General features: G+C 43.7%; 1 protein-coding gene across 3 annotated transcripts in view; it reads right to left on the reverse strand.

Moving 5' to 3' along the window:
* Positions 1-24,996, reverse strand: part of gnao1a (guanine nucleotide binding protein (G protein), alpha activating activity polypeptide O, a) — a 109,826-nt gene that overhangs the window by 29,859 nt on the left and 54,971 nt on the right. For all 3 annotated transcript variants that reach the window (XM_085281439.1, XM_085281437.1, XM_085281438.1), the window contains exon 4: positions 1,342-1,502. In XM_085281439.1, the coding sequence (XP_085137565.1) occupies positions 1,342-1,502 (161 nt within the window). The remainder of the gene's footprint in view (positions 1-1,341; positions 1,503-24,996) is intronic.

Consider the following 24,996-nt stretch of genomic DNA (forward strand, 5'->3'; position numbering starts at 1 on the left):
TCCACAGGCCACAACATAGTAGGCAGAGTGCATCAATCTTTAACGTGACATTTAGCACAGACAAACTACACACACACACACACACACACACACACACACACACACACACACACACACACACACACAGTGGATGTTACTTAAGTTACTGATTACATGTAAATGCTGATAGGAGTATGTTTGTAATCCTTCAAAGGATCCTTCACTTTGCCTCCTCCATTTCTCTCGCTCTCTCGCCGTGCCTTGTGCCCTTCACGTGACCTTTTATTACCTTTTCTCTCGCAGCCTGTATCTTTAAATGATAACATCCATGTAACTTTCACTGAGTCCTCTGCCACGATCTTTTTTTTTTATGTCGTGCTGTAATTTTACTGGATGTAAGAAGCACAATTAAACGACAAACACGGCACTTGAGGGAAATGACTGCTTCTTCTTCCTCTCTACCCCACCCACTCGCTCTCTCTCTCTTCCTACCTACACATGCACTCAGCATAAGATAGACCCAGTAATGGCGATTGACTGTAATAGGCGGGGTATGATTGCATGAATAAACAGTAGTGTGTATGTGTTTAAGTTCACGTGTTGTGTTTAAAGCGGTGTAGCAGCTACTAATGACTCATGTATTCATCTGGTCTCAGTAAATCAGGGATCTGCTGACGCAAACACAAAGACAAATATATTTGCTGTGATGATTTGGTGCATCTGTGGGTATCACTACAAACACTTTGTGTCTACAGCCACCAAAGGGATGGGAATCATGCTTAAACTCAGGGTTCCCCCTACTGAGCCGACAGTCTTATCAAACGGGATTTCTAGTTTTTTCCTCGAAATTCACAAAATGCTAAAGTTTACTGTCTGTTGCTTAAAGTTTGAAGCGATTTGCTTTAGTCCAAAGTTACGCAGCAACTTGTGTTCAGCGGTCAACTGCAGGCAGCACGCTTCTCAGGTTGTTAACCATGCAAGATAGCTATAAGCTATTAGCATTAGCCGGAAACGTCCCAGGTGCTGAGGTTTTGCAGACAGTTGACGGCAACATTAACTTGTCGGCCGTGTTGGATGTGTTTGTAATCCTTCAAAGATGTCTGTAATTAAATAAAGATGTCAATTTAAGATGAAGCAAACGAGGTCCAAGTCGCACTGACCTACAGACCACACAGTTCCCCAACCAGTTGGCAAAACCTCCCTGTGATTGCTTTGGCTGCTAGCACACTGCTAACTTTTTCATTAAGCTAACTTTTGGATCAGATTTAGGTTTTTATTTTTGTTATAATGGATTCAGTACTGATATTGATAATGTTTACAGCCTCACAACAAAAACACGCAGAAATAAGCACATGGACGTACTACTGCGCTGAATCGTTGAGCTGGTACTCTCGTGCGCGACTGAAGCACTCCTGGATGCCCGAGTCAGACCACAGACGCATCATGGCGGAGAGCAGCTCAGCAGAGTAAGGCTCCGTGTCCTCCATACGACTGACCACATCGCACACCATCTTAGCATCCGCCTGAAAGAAAACACAGCAGGGAGGCAGCTCCAGGTTAGCGCTGTCAGTGGAGTGAAGAGGCTGTGGCATTACAAGAGCATCATACTGATTATGAGACGCTGGAGTACAACAGTGTAGCACTGTGTAAACAATGTAATCAAACCATCTTTGTGAGAAATATTTAGAATGTAAAAGTTTCAGACGTAGCACGAAATGTGTACACGTGTAACACGTGTGTCCTTGCAAAGAAAAGCGTCTGGACTTCTTTGAGTTGCTTGAAGACGTTTCACCTCTCATCCGAGAAGCTTCTTCAGTTCTAAGGTCAAATGGTGGAGAGTCCCAGATTTAAACCTAGTGGGAGTTTCCCCCCACAGAGGGACAAAAGGACCCCTGATGATCCTCTAATCGCCTGAGCCAAGGTGTGAAACTGGGTGTGGGTCCCAATCAGCCAGAGTTTCAGGTGAGCTCATTGTGAAACCTGGCCCCACCCTGTCATGTGATTTCCTGAGGTCAGATGGCCCAGGATGTGAGTGGGCGTTAAGGCGTCTGGGGAGGGATCTCAAAACTGGATTATAGATGGCAGAGAGTTGGTGTCGTAAACCAACCGATCTACATCGGAGAGACCAAACAGCCACTTCACAAGCGGAACATAGAAGAGCCACCTCCACAGGACAAGACTCAGCAGTCCATCTGCATCTAAAGGTCAAAGGTCACTCTTTCAAGGATGCCAATGTTCACATTTTGGACAGAGAGGACAGATGGTTTGAAAGAGGAGTGAAAGAAGCATCTATGTCCACTGTGAGCGACCATCTTTGAACAGAGGCGGGGCTTATGACACCAACTCTCTGCCATCTATAATCCAGTTTTGAGATCCCTCCCCAGACGCCTTAACACCCACTCACATCCTGGGCCATCTGACCTCAGGAATTCGCATGATAAGGTGGGGCCAGGTTTCACAATGACCTCACCTGAAACTCTGGCTGATTGGGACCCACACCCAGTTTCACACCTTGGCTCAGGCGATTAGAGGATCATCAGGGGTCCTTTTGTCCCTCTGTGGGGGGAAACTCCCACTAGGTTTATATCTGGGACTCTCCACCATTTGACCTTAGAACTGAAGAAGCTTCTCGGATGAGAGGTGAAACGTCTTCAAGCAACTCAAAGAAGTCCAGACGCTTTTGTTTGCAAGCTCCTTAGATTAATTAGAGGGCAAGCAGAAATAAAAAAATGTCAAGAATATGACAAGAAGGAAGACAAAACAGAGTGACAGCCATTTCTTCTCTTGGTGCAATGTTTCCACAGGAAGTGATGTAAAAACCAGATTAGCACAAAGCTGCAACAACATACAGACAGTCGACTTCAAACATTTGGACTTTATTGGCTAATAACAGCAAACACGAACAAAAAAGACCTCTTTCAACATTTTAGAGCAGCTGGGAGGGACAGAGCTTTTTTAGCCTGTTTGTTTTTAGCTGCAGAGGCCCAAAGAGGCGGTTGTTGTCGTACAGCTGTGATCTGCTTCCTTCAGGGGCAGAGCCAGCTGATCTGCACTGGCTGCCTCCTGGACAAAGGCGGCAGCTACATCAGCTCCTGGTAACTGATACAGCTGAAGAGGAGTTGCTGTTTGGGGCATGTGATTACAAATGTCAGCGCCGCGCTCCTAGCTTTGGGTTATACCCAAACTTTATTTCACCTTGCCAATAAGCTCAGAGTAAAGCAGCTCGGAGATCCACAGCGTTTGATCCCAGCCCCCTCCCGGCCTTCGCTCTTTCATTATTGATTTCTTTTTTCTACACTTACATGATCGTTGTGCCAGGATGCCCGAGCCCTGACCTTTGGACTCCTTTATCAGCAAAAGAAGCCAGTGTGCACCGTGTAATTGTAACAGAGTGACTGCTGTAATGAATGTCTTTTTGTCTTCAACACACACACGCGCACACACACATTGCTGTCCTAAACAATAACCTGATTGGGTGATAAATTCATATTTGCTGAATGATGATGAAGGTTAAAGGTGAAATGCAAGTGAATGAAATTGAAATATTTGATGGGCGTCGACTTTGTTCAGATAAACTGAGCTCTGATCTGTTACCGTCACGTTTCATTTGCTGCACTTTGTTACATTTTGCAGACCATTTGGTTATTTTGCACATGTTGAAATCCTCCCTCGCCTGCTGCCAAAGTCCATACCTACAGCACGACGTCATCGTTTCTAGAAAGCTCTAAACAGGCTCATTGTTCTTGAGCTGGTGATGCAACAGTAAAAGTGGCAACATATTCATCAAAAAACAAAGCTGAGTTAATCAAAATCGCCGTGGCTCGGTGATCTCTGCGTCAGCGAGCTTTAGATACGAACGTATATTCTGTGATATCTACGAGTCACTGTCCCCACAGTGAGGAAAATCAAACATTCAACAATGAAAAATAAAATATGAGTGCAGCTGAGTATCCGAGTTATCACTTCATCTACAAGCATCGTTCGATCGCTGGAACATTACGTCACCAGTTTTTAAAGCCGTTCTTCTCTAGACTCAGACAGATGTGACTAACAGATCACAACAGCTGGAAACATGAGCTACTTGAAGTTCAAACTCCCTACAAACACACGATCATCTGAGTGCAGACATGAATCAAACTCATGGATATTACACTGACGGTCACACAGGTCTATAGTGCAGCCTGAAAACAGACGCACTTCATTTACTGGATGAGTTCACGTTCGTCCCTTCAGAGTGAAGTTAACACTTTCCAAATTAAACAGATACAGACAAAGGAAGGGACATTTCCTCCTCCTTAATACTTTAATCCTACATTCTTCTGATGTCTTACACTCTCTTCGTTTTCTGTCTCTGAGTCACTGTAAACCGTAATCTCTCACTGACTCTTTAAAAATAAAGAAATCTTAAGATCACACTGACCTGGATGTACACTTTTAGATCTACAATGTCTTTAACCATTAATATAAGGTTCATTTGGACTTTTATGAGAGCTGTCCATCAAACCGCCGTGCTGACTCAACGTGAGACGACCTCGGCCCACAGCGGCTGAATTTGAAAGGTGTGGTGTAGTTGTGGTCAGAGAGCCTAGCAGCTGAGGCAGACTGTATAATGATGGAACTGCTGGGTTTTCACCGTTTAGTCAGAAAGTAAACCAGGAGATGTGTTTTACTACTATTTTAACAGCCTCACAAAACAACCGAGTGAATGTGCTGACCAGTTACTTACAGACGGGTAGTTACATGTTGGGTCCAACTACAACTTTGTAAATCAGATTTATCAGGCTGCAAAAATCACTCATTGAACTGTGTGAACGCTCTGGCAGCTGTTTGTGTACAGTAGGTAATAGTTTCTTCACTCCTTTATTGTTGCTCCATCACTCTGTGGCAGCTCTTCTCTCCTTAAAGCTTTTCTTTAATAAACTTCTTCCCACCTTCACGACATGGACACGACCTGCTCTAGTCTCTGCACCGTGTTATTTCTGTCACCACAGAGCGTACACATGACAAGCGTGTTTCTACTCTACAGATTTGTACTGGTTTGCTTCTATGTATCTGCATGCTTTGAGGAAATATGATGTGCATAAACACAAACACACACTCAGGTGCGTGTGATGTTATTAACCCTAAAGCTTGATGATGTAGCTTATTTGCAGCGATGCTTTGCTTCTACTTTATGCTCTTAGCCAGAACCCACCAGTAGAGCTGGGCGATATATCGAGTTTTTAAAACATATCGATATATTTTTATACGAGATATAAGATGTGACAATATCCTTTATATCGATATAGTCTATGTTACGTTATAATTATAGTTGTGGAGCCGCAAGTTTGCCTCTCTTTCGTCCACTTTTGTCTCTACGCAACGTTACTCCGCCTCGCCTTCACTGAAGACAACTCCCCCTCCTCCCCCATCGCTTCACATGCAGGCAGCGACAAGACGGACACGGCAAATCTCCGTTAACGAGTTACTGCGCATCGCCCCATGCGTGGGGCTGGACGGCGTCAACGTGCTAACGAGCTAAACATGCTAACGAGCTAACAGCGCTAACCCTAAAATCCTTTCATTCTCTCAAAAGTTGATAGCGCGCCTTATGTATGAATTCTGGTTGTGCTTGATGGCCGCGAACTGATTTTATGTGGAACACGGCGCTCAGCAATCTGTCAAAAATGTTTGAGTACGACTTTGGTAAGTTACGGAGCTGCACCGCTTGATAGATTGTCGGCGCATTACGGCTACCGAGGAGCTTCGCGGAGTGATACGTACTGTGCATCAACGTAATATTACCGTATTGTGTGTGGATAAGGACCATAAATGGCACCTGTAAGAGACGTGGTTATGAAGCGGATTTCAAACTCCAGGCTGTCAGTCACACAGTAAAACTTGGGAACAGAGCAGCTGTGAAATCTGTCTTTGTTATTACGCTCAGCGTCTTTTAGTTTACATTTTGACTGCACAATTGTGAGCTCTTTGTTTAGCACAAAAACAACCTTGTTTTCTTTTATTTATGGAGCATTATTATTTAATGAATGCTCATAATTTAATTTTGAGTAATTTTTCATGTACATCTGTGCTGTATGTTAATAAAAGTGCCTGTGTGACATCTGGGACACAGCTTTGACTAAGAACTCTCTTTTTGTTCTTACTTTATGGCTTAAAAAAAAAATCGAGATATATATCTTATATCGCCATCCAGCTAAAAAATATCGAGATATGAATTTTGGGTCATATCGCCCAGCCCTACCCACCAGGCAGGGATGTAAAATAAACTTCCTGCGTCTGTTAGCTTCAGTATTTTTACATAAACATGAGCTTAAAATGCTCAGCAGTTCAGTTCATAATGTTAGAGTTTTGCCTGACGCTCACTCTGTGTTTCAGTCTTGTAGCTGTCATCAAAGCTCAGACGCTCTGCATCAAAGTAGGCAGTGACCATAGTGGTGGGGTGGGCGGAGACCAAACACATCTAATAATCATTGATTTGATTTGAATTTTCTCAGGTATCCAGAAAATTCAGATGAACTGTTCGACATGTTAGCCGTGTTACATACATATTTATCTTTCAGCTTCTTCCAGGCAGCAAACATGGATTCCTCGTATTACTACGGTGAGCTGTAGAAAACCAGCTTAGTCATAACACGCACTCGAGGAATGAGTCATACTTCTACAGCGTCCTTTGTTCAAACAGGGACATGGCTACAGACTGAAGGACACAGTGACCTTTACACCCTCTGAACTCTGTTGGATGTGTACAGACACACACACACGCACACACACACGCACACACCCACACGCACACACACACACACACACACACACACACACACACACGCACACACGCGCACACACACACGCACACACACACGCACACACACACACACGCACACACACACACACACACACACACACACACACACACGCACACGCACACACGTGTTGGGGATTTTAGCTACTTTTTTCTCCAGTTAATGACAGTTGATGAACTTGCTTCTTATGCACTCGGGTAGTTTGGGTTACTTTACTCCAAATGCATGTGTGTGTGTCTTTTTATCTATTTACCTGCTGTAAATCCCCACCTAGTCAATGAATAGGCAATCAATGCTGCCATCATCATCACCGTGATCATTCCCCCTGTATCTCAATCTTGTCACCATGTCCCAGCATTCAATAGCCAATCAGCACAGTTCAGCACTTACTGTTGGCCTTTCACTGCTCACTTACTGCCTTTCATCTACAGCCAAATCATCCCCTGCTACTACATCAGTACGCCCACCCAGTGCAACCCACATACATCTGCTCCGCCCATCTGTGTTCATGTGTGCGTCATAATGTCATGGCTGAAGTGTGCAATAATGAACCTATCATCAGCCAGTCCACTCCATTTCAAGACTTACACCAAACATCACCTATTCTGCCCTTTGCCATTTATTAAGGACTGTGAAGAAAGCCCCTCCCCCCACCCATCAACCACCACTTCTGTTCCTTCCTCCACTGACCACACACACGTCCTGTTTAAAAGACTAGTTTTAAACAGGACGTGGCCGTCGAGTCTGCTTGTTCTAAGTTACACCACAGACCCAGATATCGATGAACCCTGCATGTGTTTCCACGGCTGAGCACAGGTATCCATATTTTGCAAGTAAGCAGTCCACTGCACCTCGGCACGTCCTGAACTTTACTTTACATAATAATAAATAATATGTGTCTCACGTGACCTGTATCATTAAGTAAATGGGCCCATTCTTTCATTACTCTGCTGTCCAGTGCTGACCTTCATGTGCTTACTGTATCTGCTTACAGCAAAGGTTAGAGGTCAACACGGGCTGTCTAACTGCTCTGGAGCTGCTTAGTCCTGTGTGTGCTGACCTACAGTAGCTACTGTGTGATATTAGACCACATGGGCCTTCCCTTACTGCACGCATCACTGAGCCTTGGGAGCCTGTGACCCCCGTCACCAGTTGTCCTTTCCCTTGACCACAGAAGAGGGAGGGGCCTGACAGCTGAACGCTCTGCCTGCTATTCTACTTTTAAATACCCTAAGAACCACAAATAAGCCCGCGGTCTGAGAGGGAAGAGCTCTTTCTGAGGTGATGTGGTACTACGAGGGCTTTAAGATAAGATGGCCTGATTATTCAAGACCTTGTAAGTGAGAAGAAGGATTTTAAGTTTGGATTCAATAAAGAAAAGCTAACATGGAAGAAAAATGGTCTCTCTTTGGAGTCGTGATCAGTATTACTGCTGTAGCATTTTGGATCAATCGAAGGATTAAAACGTGATAACAGTGAATCACAACAGTGCAGCTCAGACTGGACTGGTGTAATTCAGCAAGTCTTTATATGACTGCTAAATTTCATTGACTGGGTGGCAAAAATAAACACCTTTATGTCTAATTCTCTTCCGGTCACGGTGTCAGAAACAGGACCTAAACACGACTTACAGGATATGAGAATATTAATTACATTAATGTATTATGAATGTAATTATTACAATAATTATCTAACTGTATAATCTTCAGTGTGTGTGACTCCGAACATTTTGTGACAAATAAAAACGAGAGGAGCAAGATATGACTCATTTCCCCGTGACCCTCTGACCCAAACACAGCGTCGGCAGTAACAATGTCCGTGAGCCACATTTAAACCCAAGCCTGCTCTTCGGCTGGCCGTGACAGCGTGACACGCTGAACGAGCTCTCTCTAAACCGTTAACCTGAAGCTCTGTCGTCCTCTGCTATGAACCAATCCCATTCAGCGGGATTTTATTTGATCTGAACGTGTTTCAGCAAAGAGCTGGTCTCTGCTCCAACTTCCTTTTTGCTACTGATGCTCTGTTCTCATCGTCAGCAGCCACATAATGCCTGATATGGACAGAGAGCGAGAGGAGTGTGTATACATCTGGGCACCTGCGTGTGAATGGATACAACTGGTCCCAGTTTCTCTGTATGTGTGTGAGTGTGCGCGTGTGTGTGTATGTGTGTGCGTGTGCATGTGTGTGAGTGTGCACGTGTGTGCGTGTCTGTGTGCATGTGTGTGTCTGTGTGTGTGCGTGTGTGTGTACCGGGGCTTGTTTTCTGTCAATGGTTTCAGGTGAGCACAGTGGAAATGCTTATTTTCCTATGAAGCCGTGTTTATGCTCAACTCAAACTTTGCCCACATAAATGACAAAATACTACAGTATGAAAGCATGTTGGTAGTAATACCACTGAAAACATTCACATGCACACAAATGTGAATTTTAAAACTGGCCTCAGTTTGTGACCTAATATCAGTTTTACTTTGCATATAAGAGATGCAGCTTTGCATGATTTTGTTTTTGACTTCATGCACAGTCGTTAGTTAAAAAGTCACATTATTCTGTCCTGAGGGATTACATGTACCTTTGCATGACTACCTATTTCGAACTTGCCTAAAGTATCGTCATAGCCAAGTAATGACATGTGCCCAGCAGATGCTGTTGTACTAAATGTTTTTCTCCTGACCTAATGAGGTTATATTGCTGCAGAAAGCTCAGAATAACCTTTTTATTTTTACATGTAAATGCAACATGGGAGCACTTCTGACCTTCTTGTTTGTGTTCTGTTTAAGAAGTCAGCTTAAAGTAGATGTATCTTTTCTTACCACACTATGTACAGATCTGTTACTATGCATCTCTTCTTCAGTCACCTTCTTCACTCACTATGTGTTAACAGACCTCTCTGCATTGAATCATATCTGTTATTAACCTCTGTCTCTCTTCCACAGCATGTCTTTATCCTGTCTTCCTTCTCTCACCCCAACCAATCACAGCAGATGGCCCCGCCCCTCCCTGAGCCTGGTTCTGCTGGAGGTTTCTTCCTGTTAAAAGGGAGTTTTTCCTTCCCACTGTCGCCAAAGTGCTGCTCATAGGGGCTCATATGATTGTTGGGTTTTTGTCTATATGTATTATTGTAGGGTCTACCTTACAATATAAAGCGCCTTGAGGTGACTGTTGTTGTGATTTGGCGCTATATAAATACAATTGAACTGAACTGAATTCAGCAATACTACGATGATATGACTTGATGAATATGGAAGTGTGCAGATTAGCGGCTTTCTGCTTTAATCTAACACATTTAAGAAAGAAACCAAAACGCTGGATCATGAACCCAGTGAATACAGAAATGAAACAAACTATTTCAAACATACACAGAGTCAGTGCTTGAATACTGCTTGTGGAGACTCGGCCAATGTGAATAAAATAGCGTTGCGTTTAAATTACAAACCATCCTGTGCACACATGTTCACACCACGACGATGGTGGTATGATTTCTCAGTCAGCACCGCAATTTCAAAACCTTACGAAGGTGAAATGTACAAAAAAACAGAACAATAAGTTCTCATATACGAATAAAAGAATTGGTCATTCAACTTGTACACGGGTGCTTGTGTTTGACTTCAGACGGAACAAGTCTTTGATTATGATCTGCTCCTGTTTCTCTCCTATTTTGGGACTGGACTTCCCTCTTCATCTTCCTCATCCTTCTTCGTCTCCCCTCTCGGAGTAACCTTTATCGTTCCTCTTCTCGGACAAGACACACATGACGTCACTGTAATCCGGCGGACTACAAATAAATCAGATGGCCACACTCGTACCACTACCTCTCTTCCCTTCACACCTCCTGCAGTCCATCCCTCCACCGTCTGTATTTCCTCCCTCTCCTCCTTTGTCGTCTGCTGGCAGAGCTAAAAGCCCCGCCCTCTGCCTGCTTTTTTTTTTGCACTCTCTTATCCATCTCTCTCTCTTTCACTCCTCCGCATCATGTGACTCTCAGCTGCAGTTGCCATGGTGACCATCCTCATTTCCAGGGAATGCAATCTTGTCTCTCTCTTGCCCTTCCCATCCACTCTGTTGCAACCCTCCTCCACCACCTCCTCCATCAGCATCGCCCTGTCCTTTTCTTCATCTATCCCTCCATCCCTTAGACAGGGGTTTGTGTCTCCTCTTGGTATTGAATCAGGGATCTTTCACTTGTTAGGCAAGTAATTCCACTCGTGGTGCTGATACAGATGTCAAATACAGACACACCACCTCTTTCACCCTGCCATTCCCTCCCTCTCTGCAGCAGTCGCTCAATAACGTACGCAATGAAATATTTAATTGTTGTTCAGCCCCCCCCCCCCCCACACACACACACACTGACTCAGATATATATATGCACAGCTGTGTGTGTGTCTGGTCCACAGTTTGCACTAGTGGAGCTTCCGTCGCCACCCTCACGGGGCTTCCTGCAACCACACCCAGTGCACCACACACATACACACTGAGAGGGAGGAGGCAGCGTACAGTATGCGCTGTTATACGAGTGGATCGTTAAGATACACTTAGTCGATAGCAGCCAGAGTGCAGGGGGAAAAATCAATCTAGCTGTGCTCAACCCTGAGATGCATGTAGACACAGAGTAACAGCATTGTGCACATCATCACATGTTTCTGACTCCACTTTTTGTTGATTACAACATTGCAGTACTAACCCTCCAAACAGGATCTCATTACAGCAGGAAACTGAAACGCAGCAAGGTTAGTGAGAATGTTTCCACCGCTCAGGTTGACACGCCATCTCTGATTTTAATTTCAGAGACACGTCTCTCATCCTCGCCGGATCTGTTTCTTCATTGTACATTTCACAGCCAGTCGAGCAGTTTGCAGACTTTTTTAGACCATCTTTCAAACAAAGTGCAGCTTAAGAAAAACAGTCCAGTAAGTAAAATGATGCACCGTTATAGTTACAGCAGTTCCATAAATGAAATGAGACATTATCCCGACCAGCAAGATATTTTTACTTGGGTGCATTTCACATGTTTGCACACACAAATACCCCACATTTACTCTTCACAGTCGGCTAACACCTCTGTCCAGTCTGACAACACCGATGTCAACTTCGGCCTCCTTAACATCCGCTCGCTTACGAGCAAGGGTCATCTAATTCGGGATCTACTCACAGATTGTAAGTTTAATAATAATCATAATGGATTGGATCTATATAGCGCTTTTCAAAGCACTTTACAATTCCACTATTCATCACCATTCTCACCATTCACCATCACCCCAATATTGAAAAAAACTGGTCTAGATCCCAATAATTTTGAGAATTTTCGGCCTATTTCGAATCTACCAGTCCTTTCAAAACTTCTTGAGAAAATAGTTGCCACACACCTCCACTCACATTTAACTAATAATAATCTGTATGAACAGTTCCAGTCTGGTTTTCGCCCCTCCCATAGCACAGAAACAGCACTTATAAAAATAACCAACGATCTTCTTATGGCAGCTGACTCCGGTTTACTTTCCATTCTTATTCTCCTCGATCTGAGCACTGCCTTCGACACTATTTCTCACTCTGTTCTCCTCAGTAGGCTGGCCTCCATCGGTCTCTCCCATACTCCATTAGCCTGGTTTAAATCGTACCTGTCTGATCGCACTCAGTTCATTCAACTCAAATCCTTCTCTTCTCAGTCCTTTCCTCTGACCACTGGCGTGCCCCAGGGATCTGTCCTGGGCCCCTTCTTTTCATTATCTACCTTCTGCCGCTTGGACACATTTTCCGTAAATACAATATCCAGTTTCACTGTTATGCCGATGACACCCAGCTTTATCTGTCCACCGAACCTGATTCTGCTCTTCCCCCATCCTCCCTCACCCTCTGCTTAGCTGAATTAAATTCATGGTTCTCTTCTAATTTTCTTAAACTCAACAGTAACAAATCCGAGCTCCTCTTGGTCGGCACTAAATCAACATTATCCAGAACCAACAGTTTCTCTGTTACTATCAATAACTCGTCGGTCTTCATTTCTTCCTCTGTGAAAAGTTTGGGTCTCATCCTCGACAGTACTCTATCTTTCAATTCACACATTAATAATGTTACTCGGTCTGCATGTTTTCAATTGCGCAACAATAATCGTCTCCGTCCTTCTCTCTCCCCACATGCCGCTGCCATTCTTGTCCACAGCCTTGTTACTTCCTGGATTGATTATTGTAATTCACTTCTTTTTGGTCTTACTCAAACATCCATCCACAAGCTCCAACTCTGCTGCCCGTATCATCACCAGGACCCCTTCTGTCCACCACATCACTCCTGTCCTGCAGCATCTTCATTGGCTCCCGGTCAAATATCGCATCAATTTCAAAATACTCTTGTACACATTTATTTCATCATCTCTCCCCTCCATATCTCTCTGATCTGGTTAAGATCACCGCCCCATCTCGTTGTCTCAGATCTGCTTCTTCCCTTTCTCTCTCCGTCCCCTCCCCCCGTCTTGCCACCATGGGGAGCAGGGCTTTCAGCTGCTCCACGACTCTGGAATTCCCGACCTCCTGATTTAAGAAACATCTCTTCCTTCTCTCTCTTTAAGTCCAAACTCAAAACCCGATTGTACAAAATAGCTTATCCCACATAACCTCTCCACTCTGCTATTTTATTTGTTTATGTCTTATGCTTTTATGATTCTGTAAACGTCTTGCTTTTATGCTGCTTTTGTTCTACTGTGTACAGTGACCTTGCGTGTTTTGAAAGGTGCTTTTAAATAAAATGTATTATTATTATATTATTATTCACAGTGTTTCCCACACACTTTAGCTGGGCTGGCTGCAGCATGCATTTGAGCATTTTTCATTTGTAGTTTCTCATCTATCTGAGAGAAGTGCCAACAAGACAAACCCCTTGCTCTTATTTTGAAAGTTCACTTGCTACAACCCCTTCCTGTCTCACACAGCCCTACTGGCAGGTCCCCAGGACCATTCAGCTGCCCCTCCAGTGAGCGTCTCTTGTCCTGCAGTTGGATGAACTCCAGCTCCACCCTCACCGCGTCCAGTTCTGTGGACCACGCTGCCGTCAGCTGTCCTCTCATTCAAACAAAGAACTTTCAAGCACCTCTTTATGGATAGATCCCTAATCTATCGTCCAATAAAGAACGAAATCCTGGTCACGATCGTAAAAACCCGAACCATTCCCAGTGTGACTGAGAAAGAACCAGGCCACAGGTGGGAAATGAATGAGTTTGTAGACTACGTTTGTGACAGCTGGATGGACTAAATGTGGTGGATCATAAATTTGATTAGTTTTGAAGTTGTACATCTCTGTTCCTTACATTTCATGTCATGCCCTTATTAATGTTTTATTTGTTGCTTTGAATGTTTTCGAATAGAATATGCAGTGGGAATATAGAGGGAGATAAGCAGTGAAAGTTTTGCCTGGGTTGATTGTGCGTCGATCCATTGTTAATGCCTCAGGGCTCCAGTAGGTGGGTTCGCGCGCTGCCTCCTTCACTCAATACAGACGAGTGAGAGTGAGAGCTGCGTGTCTGTGCCTTTCTTTCACCTCTCCTCACTATTTCCCCTGTTTAAGGTAACTGTCATGCACAAATCTGTATAAATGTGTGTTACTGTTGATTATTACATTGTTATCATTGGTTATTGTAGTGAAAGATGTGAATTGCAGACTATTTTGCTGAGAAGTTCCAGTTAATCTCTGTTGCTGTGTATGCTAGTTTTCGCTATTACTCCGCCATATTGTGTGAAGATTTTTCTGTTACGATCTGTATAAGTTAACTACTGAAAGACATGCAGTACTTAAAGTATTATTTCATTGCTGTGGAAAGTTAGTGACTGTGTCAGCTAACATGTGCGAGTTAAAAATATGTTTTTGTCTAATGCTACAGTTCATGTTATCTAAAGTATTCTCATCAGCTAATGCAGCGAACAATAGTCACTTAGTTTGGATACAGTTGTCCTGAGACTGAGTGCATCCATAAGAATATTGTTTTGGTTGTATTGCTTCTGAAACTCAATACAGACGAGTGAGAGTGAGAGCTGCGTGTCTGTGCCGTTCTTTCACCTCTCCTCACTATTTCCCCTGTTTAAGGGCACAACATAAACACGTGAATACGAACCAACACGTGTAAATTTAATATATTCTGTTTTTAGATGATTTTGTGCATGTTTTGAGACATTTACTTAAAAAACATTTTCCTATCAGGGCATCCATTTGTCTGTTAAAAAAGCTCACAACATTTTCTGCCTTTTACAAGCAACACCGTCTCTTTCACTCTTCAACCATCACTCCTCATGCTCCATGCTCTCCTTCACTCTCCAAGTTTCTTTCTTGTTGTGACTTTGGAGTATCAGTTTCTCATCCAATCGGCCTCTCTGTCACTCACTGTCTTTCTTCTCATGCTTCGTCTATTCTTAGATCCAGCAGTGAGCTGTCACCCTTTCCTATTTACAGACATACCTCATCCTCAGAGTCTGCAGGCAAACCACACACACACACAGAGTATAAAATAAAGTTGGAAACATGAAAACAATGTTACTGAGAACAGATTGACACAACAAGAGCTGAAGGAGTTTGAATGAAACCTGCTACACTTTTAACAAAAACACTTTTCAAACTGCGCGGCTCTCCTATAAAGACAAACAAAGAGGAGCTGCAGTCTTTAGGATAACAAGTAGTTCCTGTACTTGGATGCTAGCTCTCCAACACAGTAATTATACATGTTGTATATTGCTGCCTATGGATGCGCTCTGTGCCCGAGTTTATTTCCAGTTTTCTATCTAAAGCTTCGTATTGCAGCGAGCATTTGAATGTTCGTATTTGACAGGCATTAAACACAAACACGGACGTTTGTGCTGGACAGAACCTCGAGTCAAAGCCGAGGTTTCCCCGCGGTGTTGTTTGGTGACATTAACCAGGCATCTCTGCTGTTTGATAATTTTATTCTGGCTGGCTTCATCATCTCCATAGACTGACTGTACTGTCACAACTGAGTGTAACGAAGAGGAACGAGGATCAGAAACGTCCTCGGGGAGGCTGATCTGCTCGGCTCCAATGACAGCAGGTGAATTATAACTGTACACTTTTGTTCCTGACTATGAAGTAACTGCTGCAGTTTGCACACGTAGACCTCGGGAATATCAGGAGAATCAGGCCCAGCTCGCAGCTGATGTTGTGTGAAAACAACTTGCTCTGGCTAGTTGAGGTAGGAGGTTAAAATAGCCTCCGAGGCACTTCGTTTTACAGTTTCTAGGAATTATCCACTTGGGACAAGACTTCAGGAAAAATCCATGACAGACTACAGAGGGCTAAATCTCCCAGCAGGCCTGAAGAGCTTGGGGATTGCAGCAGTTGGCAGAAGCTGCTCTTGAAAGGAATTAGTAGACTGCTCAGTTTCAGCTGCTAGAAACTGGTTAGAAAGGGAAGAGTTGGATGGAGAAATTACTTGCAAGAAAGTTACAACCGCAGCTTTTCAGCTGAAAATCAAAGAAGTCAGCTGAAAAGAAAAGATTTAATAAAATTCAACCAAAGTTCTTAAATGTGTCAGAAACTGAATTTATTGTGTTGGTTTTGTAGATGACAAATGTCATCAAATTCAAGTTTTTAAAGATTTTGTTGAGAGGAATATGAAAGTGCCACCTTAAATGAGAGAAAACATTTTCACATAGCCACCGCATTCATTGATAAATGGAACGAATCGTTAGACAAAGAAACAACTGTGCAAAATTTAGATCTGTGGCCATCTCCTGCCATTAATACAGCAGCACGAAGCTGCAGATCATCGACACCAGAGAGTCACAAGACTGTGCGAGCTGAGGGTGCGAGCAGAAATGCTTTGTTGTGTGAAAATAATACAGTTGTTCTCCTTAAATGCAGACAATCAAAGCAGAGTGATCAAACGCGGCTCCATGCAGCGACTGCAGTGTTGCACTGATCTAACACAATCCCTGTGTTTGCTAAGAGACAGCGAGGAAGAGGAGAGGGGGCAGAGAGAGAGCAAAGGAGTGTGTGAACATGTGAAGAGGGAAACTGTTGGTACCCCCAGTTTCAACCAATAGACAAACAACCACATCCAATCGCATGAAAGATAGCTGGTCACGTGACTGCGTGGCTGTGCGCTCCACAGAGCTAGCCCGGTTGCTACGGTAACTGGCCGGTATCCTAGAGACAGGCGAAGAGGCTTATAGAAAACTGAATGGTAAAAAAGGGAAAAGACAGAGACGGGCCAGAAGGAGAAAACCTGTCCTGCATTCACACTAAAAACAGGAGGCGGGGCTTTAACAAGTGGGTACAGTGTTGGTTGGTGGGGCCGTCATTGTCACACGTAGGCCTATACGCCGGCGTGTCTGTTACAATGCACCTCACTTATTCTGAAGTGTTTCTAAGTTATCGCTGGATCAGAAATAAGTTTGCTTTGGACAGTTATTCTATTATTAATATACATATTAGAAAAGATAATAAATAGTTCCTGCAGTTACACATGCAGAGGGTACAGGGCAAAGTTAACTGACATAAACTTCACAAATGTAATATCAGATCACAAAATCTCTCATATTTCTTTTTCTTCGTCGTCTTCACCAAACATGAAAATCTGAACGTGTTTGTTTAATGTTACCATTTAGTGATCGATCAACAGCAACAACGTAACATAGCTCTCTGTTAACCTTCGTCACAAAGCGGTGAAAGTGCTGCAGTAGAGCTTTTGCTGACACACTGGTTCTGATGCTGCATTTACGCCAAGCACAACATCAAGTTTGGTCTTGACTTGTGTGAATACAGCTGTTTGGAGACCCATGACTGTTCAACCCAACAGCCAGCGGGAAGAAGAAGCCTGGTTCTGCTGGAGGCTGTATGTGATTGGAGGCTACTTCCTGTTAAAAGTGAGATTTTCCTTCCCACCGTTGCCAAGTGCTTCCTCATAGACGTTTGTCTGATTGTCAGAGTTTTCCTTCTTACAGTACAAAGAGCCTGAAGATTTGGTCCCATATAAATAATATTCATTTCAATTTTATTTGAAGTCTTCACCTTAATTACATCCGTCAACTTAGCAGGTATAAGTGGACAGATGTGAGCAGGAAACTAAAGTTAATGAGTTAGTCGTGACTGTAGAGTTCAAACACATTACACTGGGGAAGCCCTGCCATTATGGGTTTTTTATTACTGCCCACATGCCTGCATGAAACTGTATCTCATATTTACTTTGGCTTTGAATTTGAAAGAAACGCTTTGTTCAGTATAAAAACTGACGGGAGCAAAAATCGAGACAGATTTTCAGCATCAGCCTTTATAACACCAAAAATATTCATACGTCTTTTCAATAGTTATGACAAAATTGGCTATTGTTGATCACAACAATGCAAGAATATGTGTGTGTGTCTGTGTCGTTGGGGGTTGTAGTCCCACATGAGTGTATGTGCGCACATGTGTGTATGTCAGCACCCCGTGGGCAGAACTTTCTGCAGCACAAGACTAGAAAGCAGCACTAGCTGCTTGGCTGACTGGGTGCTTTACACACATGCACGCGCACACGCACGCATGCGTGCACACGCACGCACGCACCCCATCCCTCCCCCCTTCCCCCCTCTCACCACTCAGCCCATCACTCGGGTCTATTCAGGCTGGGCCCCTTTTCTCTCTCGTTCTGTTAGAAAGCAGAAGAATGGTGAGGAGAAGCAGCTCTGGATGGAGCACCACCACCACCCAAGCAACACACACACATAAACTCACAGAGGGAGAGAGTGAGGGGGGATGCTGAGGCATATTACTGAATGCATGACAGCACTCATACAGGACTCACTATAGCTCTGAACTCACAAAGGACACATCAGAGCACAGAGACATTAGGTCTTGCTCTCTCGCTTTCTTTATCCACCAGCACTTCCACTGTGTGCCGGCCTCTTCACAGCCTCCAGTCTCCTGAACCAATGCATTCAGCTGTGCTGTAGCCCTGTGAGTTTACATCATCCATAAGACCAAAATGGAATATCAGAGGTATCAGTTCAGTTTTCTTAGATTATCATAAAGGCACATTTCAAGTAAATCTACTATTGCAAATACATAAACAATCCAGCATTTTGAATTTTCTTTGTACTCTACCATTTACACCTTTCTGTTAATCTGCCTTTCTATCATTAAGTATTAATGATATGAACTCCACAAACCATAGTACTCCTTTAGAGTAAAAGACGAGGTTAAAGAGCTGCTGCAATCCAGCTACATAGCCTCCTGCAGCATCCTGCAGCCTCCTGCAGCATCCTGCAGCCTCCTGAGGCCATCCAGGGCTGTTTGTGGGTGAAATTTAAGCTTCATCCGGGGCAAGTGCATCCATTCACACTGCAGTGCAATTTGTTTGCATTTCAAATAGTTCTGTGACCTGGCTTTTAGAACGATAAAGCCAGTCTCATGGCAAAGGCATGTAGATATAAGTCATCATCCTGAAGTTCAAAAGTAAGGAAGTGATTTAAGTGACTCTGAATGTGGCATGGTATTTCAGAAACTGCTGATCTACTGGGATTTCCCCACACAACCATCTCTAAGCTTTACAGAGAATCTGAAAAAAAGAAAATGTCCAGTGAGCAGCAGTTCTTGTTCAAAACACCATTGCAACCAAAGGAGGAACCCAGAATGCATTGCATTTTGAACCTTAACGCAGCACGAGACCACACCAGATGCCACTTTTGTCAACCAGAAAAATGAAACGGAAGCTGCGATTCGCACAGGCTCAGCAAAATTGGGCAACAGAAGATTGCAAAAATGCTGCCTGGTCTCGTGAGTCACGAGCTCTGCTATGATATTTAGATGGTAGGGCCAGAATTTGGAATAAGCAACACAAAAGCATGGATGGAGGAGAAAGGAGTAAACCGGGTGATTGAGAAGGGAGATTCAAACTAGCCTTCATTCAAAGTCCTGACACATCAGGGCCATGTATGTCACTGCCAATCACACACACACACACACACACACACACACACACACACACACACACACACACACACACAGCACAAGACTGCAACATAAAAAGAGCTAGAGGGGGAGGGAGCGAGGGGGTGGGGGAAATTAGGAGAATTGTAAGGCCGGCTGTATTTACTGTTATGAAACTGTGGAAAATATAATCCTGTTATTCTGGAGTGATGATCTTATTTAGGTGACTGCAGCGTCAGTCACGTAAGTGAAAGACATGCTGTGATCTTCTTTATACAGTAAAGAACAAATATGTGAGAAACTATTCAGGCTTATACTTATTGATTTACAGTAACAATGAGTAATTGTTAAGAACACTGCTTTAATATTAAACTGACAAATGTTAATAAGGTAGACAGGTGTGTACTGGAGGCGAGGAGATAATATGACGCTACACGGCCCTGAATCCTTGGGTTGTCAGTTCAGAGACAAACAGCACGACTTTAAATCATTTACACCTGCCAGCTGCTGCCGGCTACGTAAAAAAACAGGGTGTAAGGTGATCGATTGTGGCAAATAAACAAAAAGTTAAACCATCAATAAATCACTGATATGCGATTCTTCTAAGACCAGCAGTGGAGCAGGCACCAGCCTTTGTGTATTTTAGAACAAACAGAATTCAGATATTTTCTACCCAGTTTGACCAAATACATTTTTAGCTAGTGTGAAATCTGCGGCCCGACGCACCATCATGTACCACGTCGGTTCACTACACTCATTTTTTTACGCACCAATGTTAAATGAGCCCCTCCACTAACTTTTACACTAAAATAAATAGTAGACACAGTCGAAGAAGGACCGATGAAGGTGTAAGACAGAGAGGATTCACCCACACACACACACACACACACACACACACACAGACACACACACACACACACACACACACACACACACACACACACACAGACACAGACACACACACACACACACACACACACACACACACTCACACACACACAGACACACACACACACAGACACAGACACACACACACAGACACTCACACACACACACACACAGACACAGACACACACACACAGACACTCACACACACACACACACACACAGACACAGACACACACACACAGACACTCACACACACACACACACACAGACACACACACACACACACACACACACACAGTGGAGGTCTGCTCTCACTGACTTTTCTTTCATTTTCTGCTTCATCCATATTTCAGTCACACTGTGTCCTTTGACCTTTCTCTGTTTTTCATATTTTCCAGGTGAACTTTGGTCATCTTCAGCCCTGCCAACGCCCCTCACCCCACCCCCGACCCAGCCTCCTCTTTCCTCTTCCTCTCCGGTGTCTTTGTTACCATGGCAACAGCATGACATCACCTTGAGCCTTCTTTTCTCATGCAGCCACGGTGAAAACATAAAAGCACGCACATGCACACTGTGTCAGCCTGACATGACACTCTTCTCACTGCTGACTGCAGCTGGCTCCACATCACTGCAGCATTTGCTCAGGCTGCTATCTAACGCACACACACACATGCACACACACACAGACACACACACTATGAGAAAATGTGGAGGAATACATGCACTAAAACCGATCGCAGCTTCTTTGAAGACGATGACAATTCAGAGAGGAAATATGAGCCGATCGCATAAAAATGAAAAAAAAATTAAAGTCACTGTAAAGTTTTTAGGTTTCTGTTATTTCATTTTCTAATGGAGAACAATATGTGTGAGGACATGTGCGCATAGAGCAACGTGGCAGGGATACAGCTGATATGGTCCAGTGTATCAGTGCATCAGTGTCTGTTAGATAATGCGACTCCTGAGGTGGACAAAAATACGGCTCAATCGACCAAGGACAGGAAGAGAGAAGGGCAGAGAGAGCGAGAGAGACTCATGCTGATGGGATCTGCTAACCTTCAATTAGCAGCGGTAGTCAGCAGGGCATTGATTTGCCTCTAAATGCCACTAGCAGTGTGCAAACACCCACATTAAAAGACACACACATGCACATCTGTCTGGCTTTTACCGTGCAAGAGCACAAATGTGTCCTCTGACAAACAGAATCAGCAGCATGCTGAATGTGCACGTGCACATGAGTGAGAGGTAAACTGTGTGTTTGTGTGTCTGTGTGTGTGAATGCAGCTAGCAGGATTTGCCAGCCAGTAGCAATACATCAACACTGAATGTCAAATACAGATGCATATGTGCGCTGTGTGAGTTATTACACGCGTGTCAGCGTTTATGTGTGTAAAGTCGTAGATCGAGAGACGGTGCATAGCTGCAAAACAACTGAGTCAGAGTTTCATTATCTGGTCAGAGGCACAGCAGCAAGGCTTTCATACATCACCGTGGGTGACACGCACATACCCCCAAACACACACACAATGCATACATCACATTCATTAAAAACTCTTATAAGTGCACAGCTTAATCAGACTCTATAACCACAGGAGACACATCTTATTTGGAAACAGTATTGATTGGATGGGCTAGTCAGGCTACTTATACAATCAATGAACATCAAACATCGTCTATAAAATAAAACTGATAACATGAATCTGTGATGGACAGATGATGTGTTTGTACGGTCGCATCCTTCGCGTTCATTTCTAAAGATATTCCTTCATGATATAAGCAACTCGCACTTCAGCTTTGAGTGTTTACTTTTCAAAGGCTTTGATCAAGAGGTGGAAGTGTGAATCTGGAGTGCCACATAATGTGACTTGACATGAAAGTTTGAAATGTGAAGTAAATGCTTCCTGCATTTGCTTTCATTTATGTTTCTCTGCATTTTCACGACGCACTCCCAAGATTATCAGCAGCCTCTCCCCTTAACACCAACATAATTATTATCCTCACAAAAGCACATCTTTGGCTTTTACATCTTTTAGCTGAATGGCCACTATGTATGTCTCCATATTTTCTATTAAGCAGGGTAAATGTTCAGTTTTAAGTAATGGGGCAGAATCACTTTTACTGAGACACATAAAATAAAAGGCAAAGATATTGCTTCCCTTCCCGATTAACTGTGGATTATTTCCTTGTGTTTTGCAGATATTTTGGCAACTTTCAGCGCAAAGTAGCTAAAGCTAAATGTCTTCTTAATACAGAGAGTACGAGTGTGACTGAAAGACAGGCAACTGGACGACGCTGCTAACGATCGAGCCGTTTCCATACCGCTGCTGTACAATCCTAATGTTTACCTTGGTAGGAGAAAATGTGCTGTAAGCACTGTCACTGTGTGCGTGTTTGACTGGAAAACCACTTTATCTGTTGGCTAAGAAAATAAGCTCATTACACGAGGCAGTGTGAATGTTCTTTAGATTGTAAGTCATTTACATCCATGTCAGCAGTGCGCTGCTGCTGCCGCTGACTGGAAGAGCAGATGTAGAGAGAGGGATCCCAGTGGTGAAGAACCAAGTGTCACAGCCGGGCAGCTGTGTTTGTGTTTGTGGAGCGGACACGAAAGAGACAAAAACTAAGCAGAAAAGCAGAAAACAAGGCGAACAAAAGCGAAACTAAACTAAAACCTAAACTGGGATAACACTGACATGAAAACTACGACGTGGGACGCCAACATGAACCGAACCTGAAATAATCCTGCAACTTGAAGTACGTGACGCTAGACCAGGGGTCGGCAACCCTAGGCACGCGAAGGGTTAACTGATGGCACGACCATAGCTGGACTGGCCATCGGGCATTTGGCTGTTTTTTTTGTAACGGTATAAACAATGAGAGGTGGTGGATTGGCCAGATGCTGGTCGGTGTGTAAAAATAACTCAGTTGTTTGGTGGTGGCTATGGCGGAGCTTCCACAGATTCAGTAACATTAGCAAGTGGTGGAGGCCAGCAGGTGGATGAAAGAAAGGGGAGGCAGGAGGAGGAGAGCCCCGAGGCGGCCGCCGGTCCGAGCGTCAGGAGAACTTCAGGTAAGAAGTTATGACCTGCAGTCCATCTGGTCAGATATAAACCAAGTTTAGGTGGAGTTTGTTTTCGTCATTCTGACTTTTTCCGTACTGCGTACTAGCTAGCATGACGGAGTTTCTATACAGCTGGGTGGTGCTATGATGTTACTGATAGTGAACTTTATTTTATTCATAAGGTTAGTTAGTAGAGTTGCCAACCGTCCCGTAAAAAGACGTAATCGTCTCGTATTCAGAGAAATTATTACGCGTTTCGTGTTGAAGTGAAAAGGAACAGTTTGTCCCGAACTTCAGCTACAATGGAAAAAGGCACAAAGCTGGAGTTATTCTGTGTTTACGCTGCACAGCTGTTTCTTCTTCTCTCATCCTCTCCCCCTCTCTCTCCTGTTTCTACTTCGATCATGAAACTGATCAATGATCAGCTGATCATCTCTCTCGTTTGTTTATCGCCCACTTTGCGCCAGAAAGAGGAAACCAGCTGATGTCGCGCTAAACAACAGCAGCACGTTTAAGCTTGATCAGCTGTTGTTAGAATTTATTTAATATTAATTTCTAGTATCAGCTGATGTTTGCTGGAGCCACAGCTGTAAAGCTGCTGGTCATGATGTCGGTTTGGATATGTGGTGAGAGGGAAACATGAAGATGAAACCAGGAGATGTCCTTACTGAACCATCAGAGCTGAACAGGTGATGGAGAAACAGGTTTACCTTTCAGGTGACATGAATGAGTTGAAGTTATGAACTGTTTCTGAGAGACGAATAACACCAGGATCCTTTTTTATGTAGCTGACAGCTGGTAACTGTGCAGGGGCAGGTCTAGCAAAGTGTTGCCAGGGGGGCAGGTAGGGCATTAACAGGGAGAGGGGGGCACAAAGAAACACTTTCTTATTCTCATTTAAAATGTCTAGCTTTTATTAAATAATTATCTGAAGCTTACAACCAAAGTTTTTATCTGATGTAAAATGTATAGAAATCATACATATAACATCGAAGCAGCTGGAATCCACAGCTGTGCATGTTCATGGAGCTGCATGTTCACCTGCTGGACGTCACTACCTGACAAGTTTAACTGTCTTCAGAACATTCAGAGGCCTTATTGACAGTATTTGGCTCTACATGTCTGTGTGAGCAGATTCTCTCACATGAGTCCTCAGGTAGCCTCTGAATGCTGGAGACCAGAGATCACATTAACATGTGTGTCTCTGTATTAACAAACATGCCATATTGGCTCAGTTTATTTTTCTTATCATTCTTGTGAGGAGACCATAAATAGCATTTGTATTTTCTGTTCAGTTGCTGTTGTGGATAAAAAGTCTTTTTTTTGTTTCCAAACAGCTGATAACTATTCGCTGACAGCTGCCAACATCTG

Source organism: Mchenga conophoros, linkage group LG7 (genome assembly GCF_057382185.1).
Source record: "Mchenga conophoros isolate Kocher_MC1m ecotype Shallow Benthic linkage group LG7, M_conophoros_male_GT1.1, whole genome shotgun sequence".
Classification (NCBI taxonomy): domain Eukaryota; kingdom Metazoa; phylum Chordata; class Actinopteri; order Cichliformes; family Cichlidae; genus Mchenga; species Mchenga conophoros.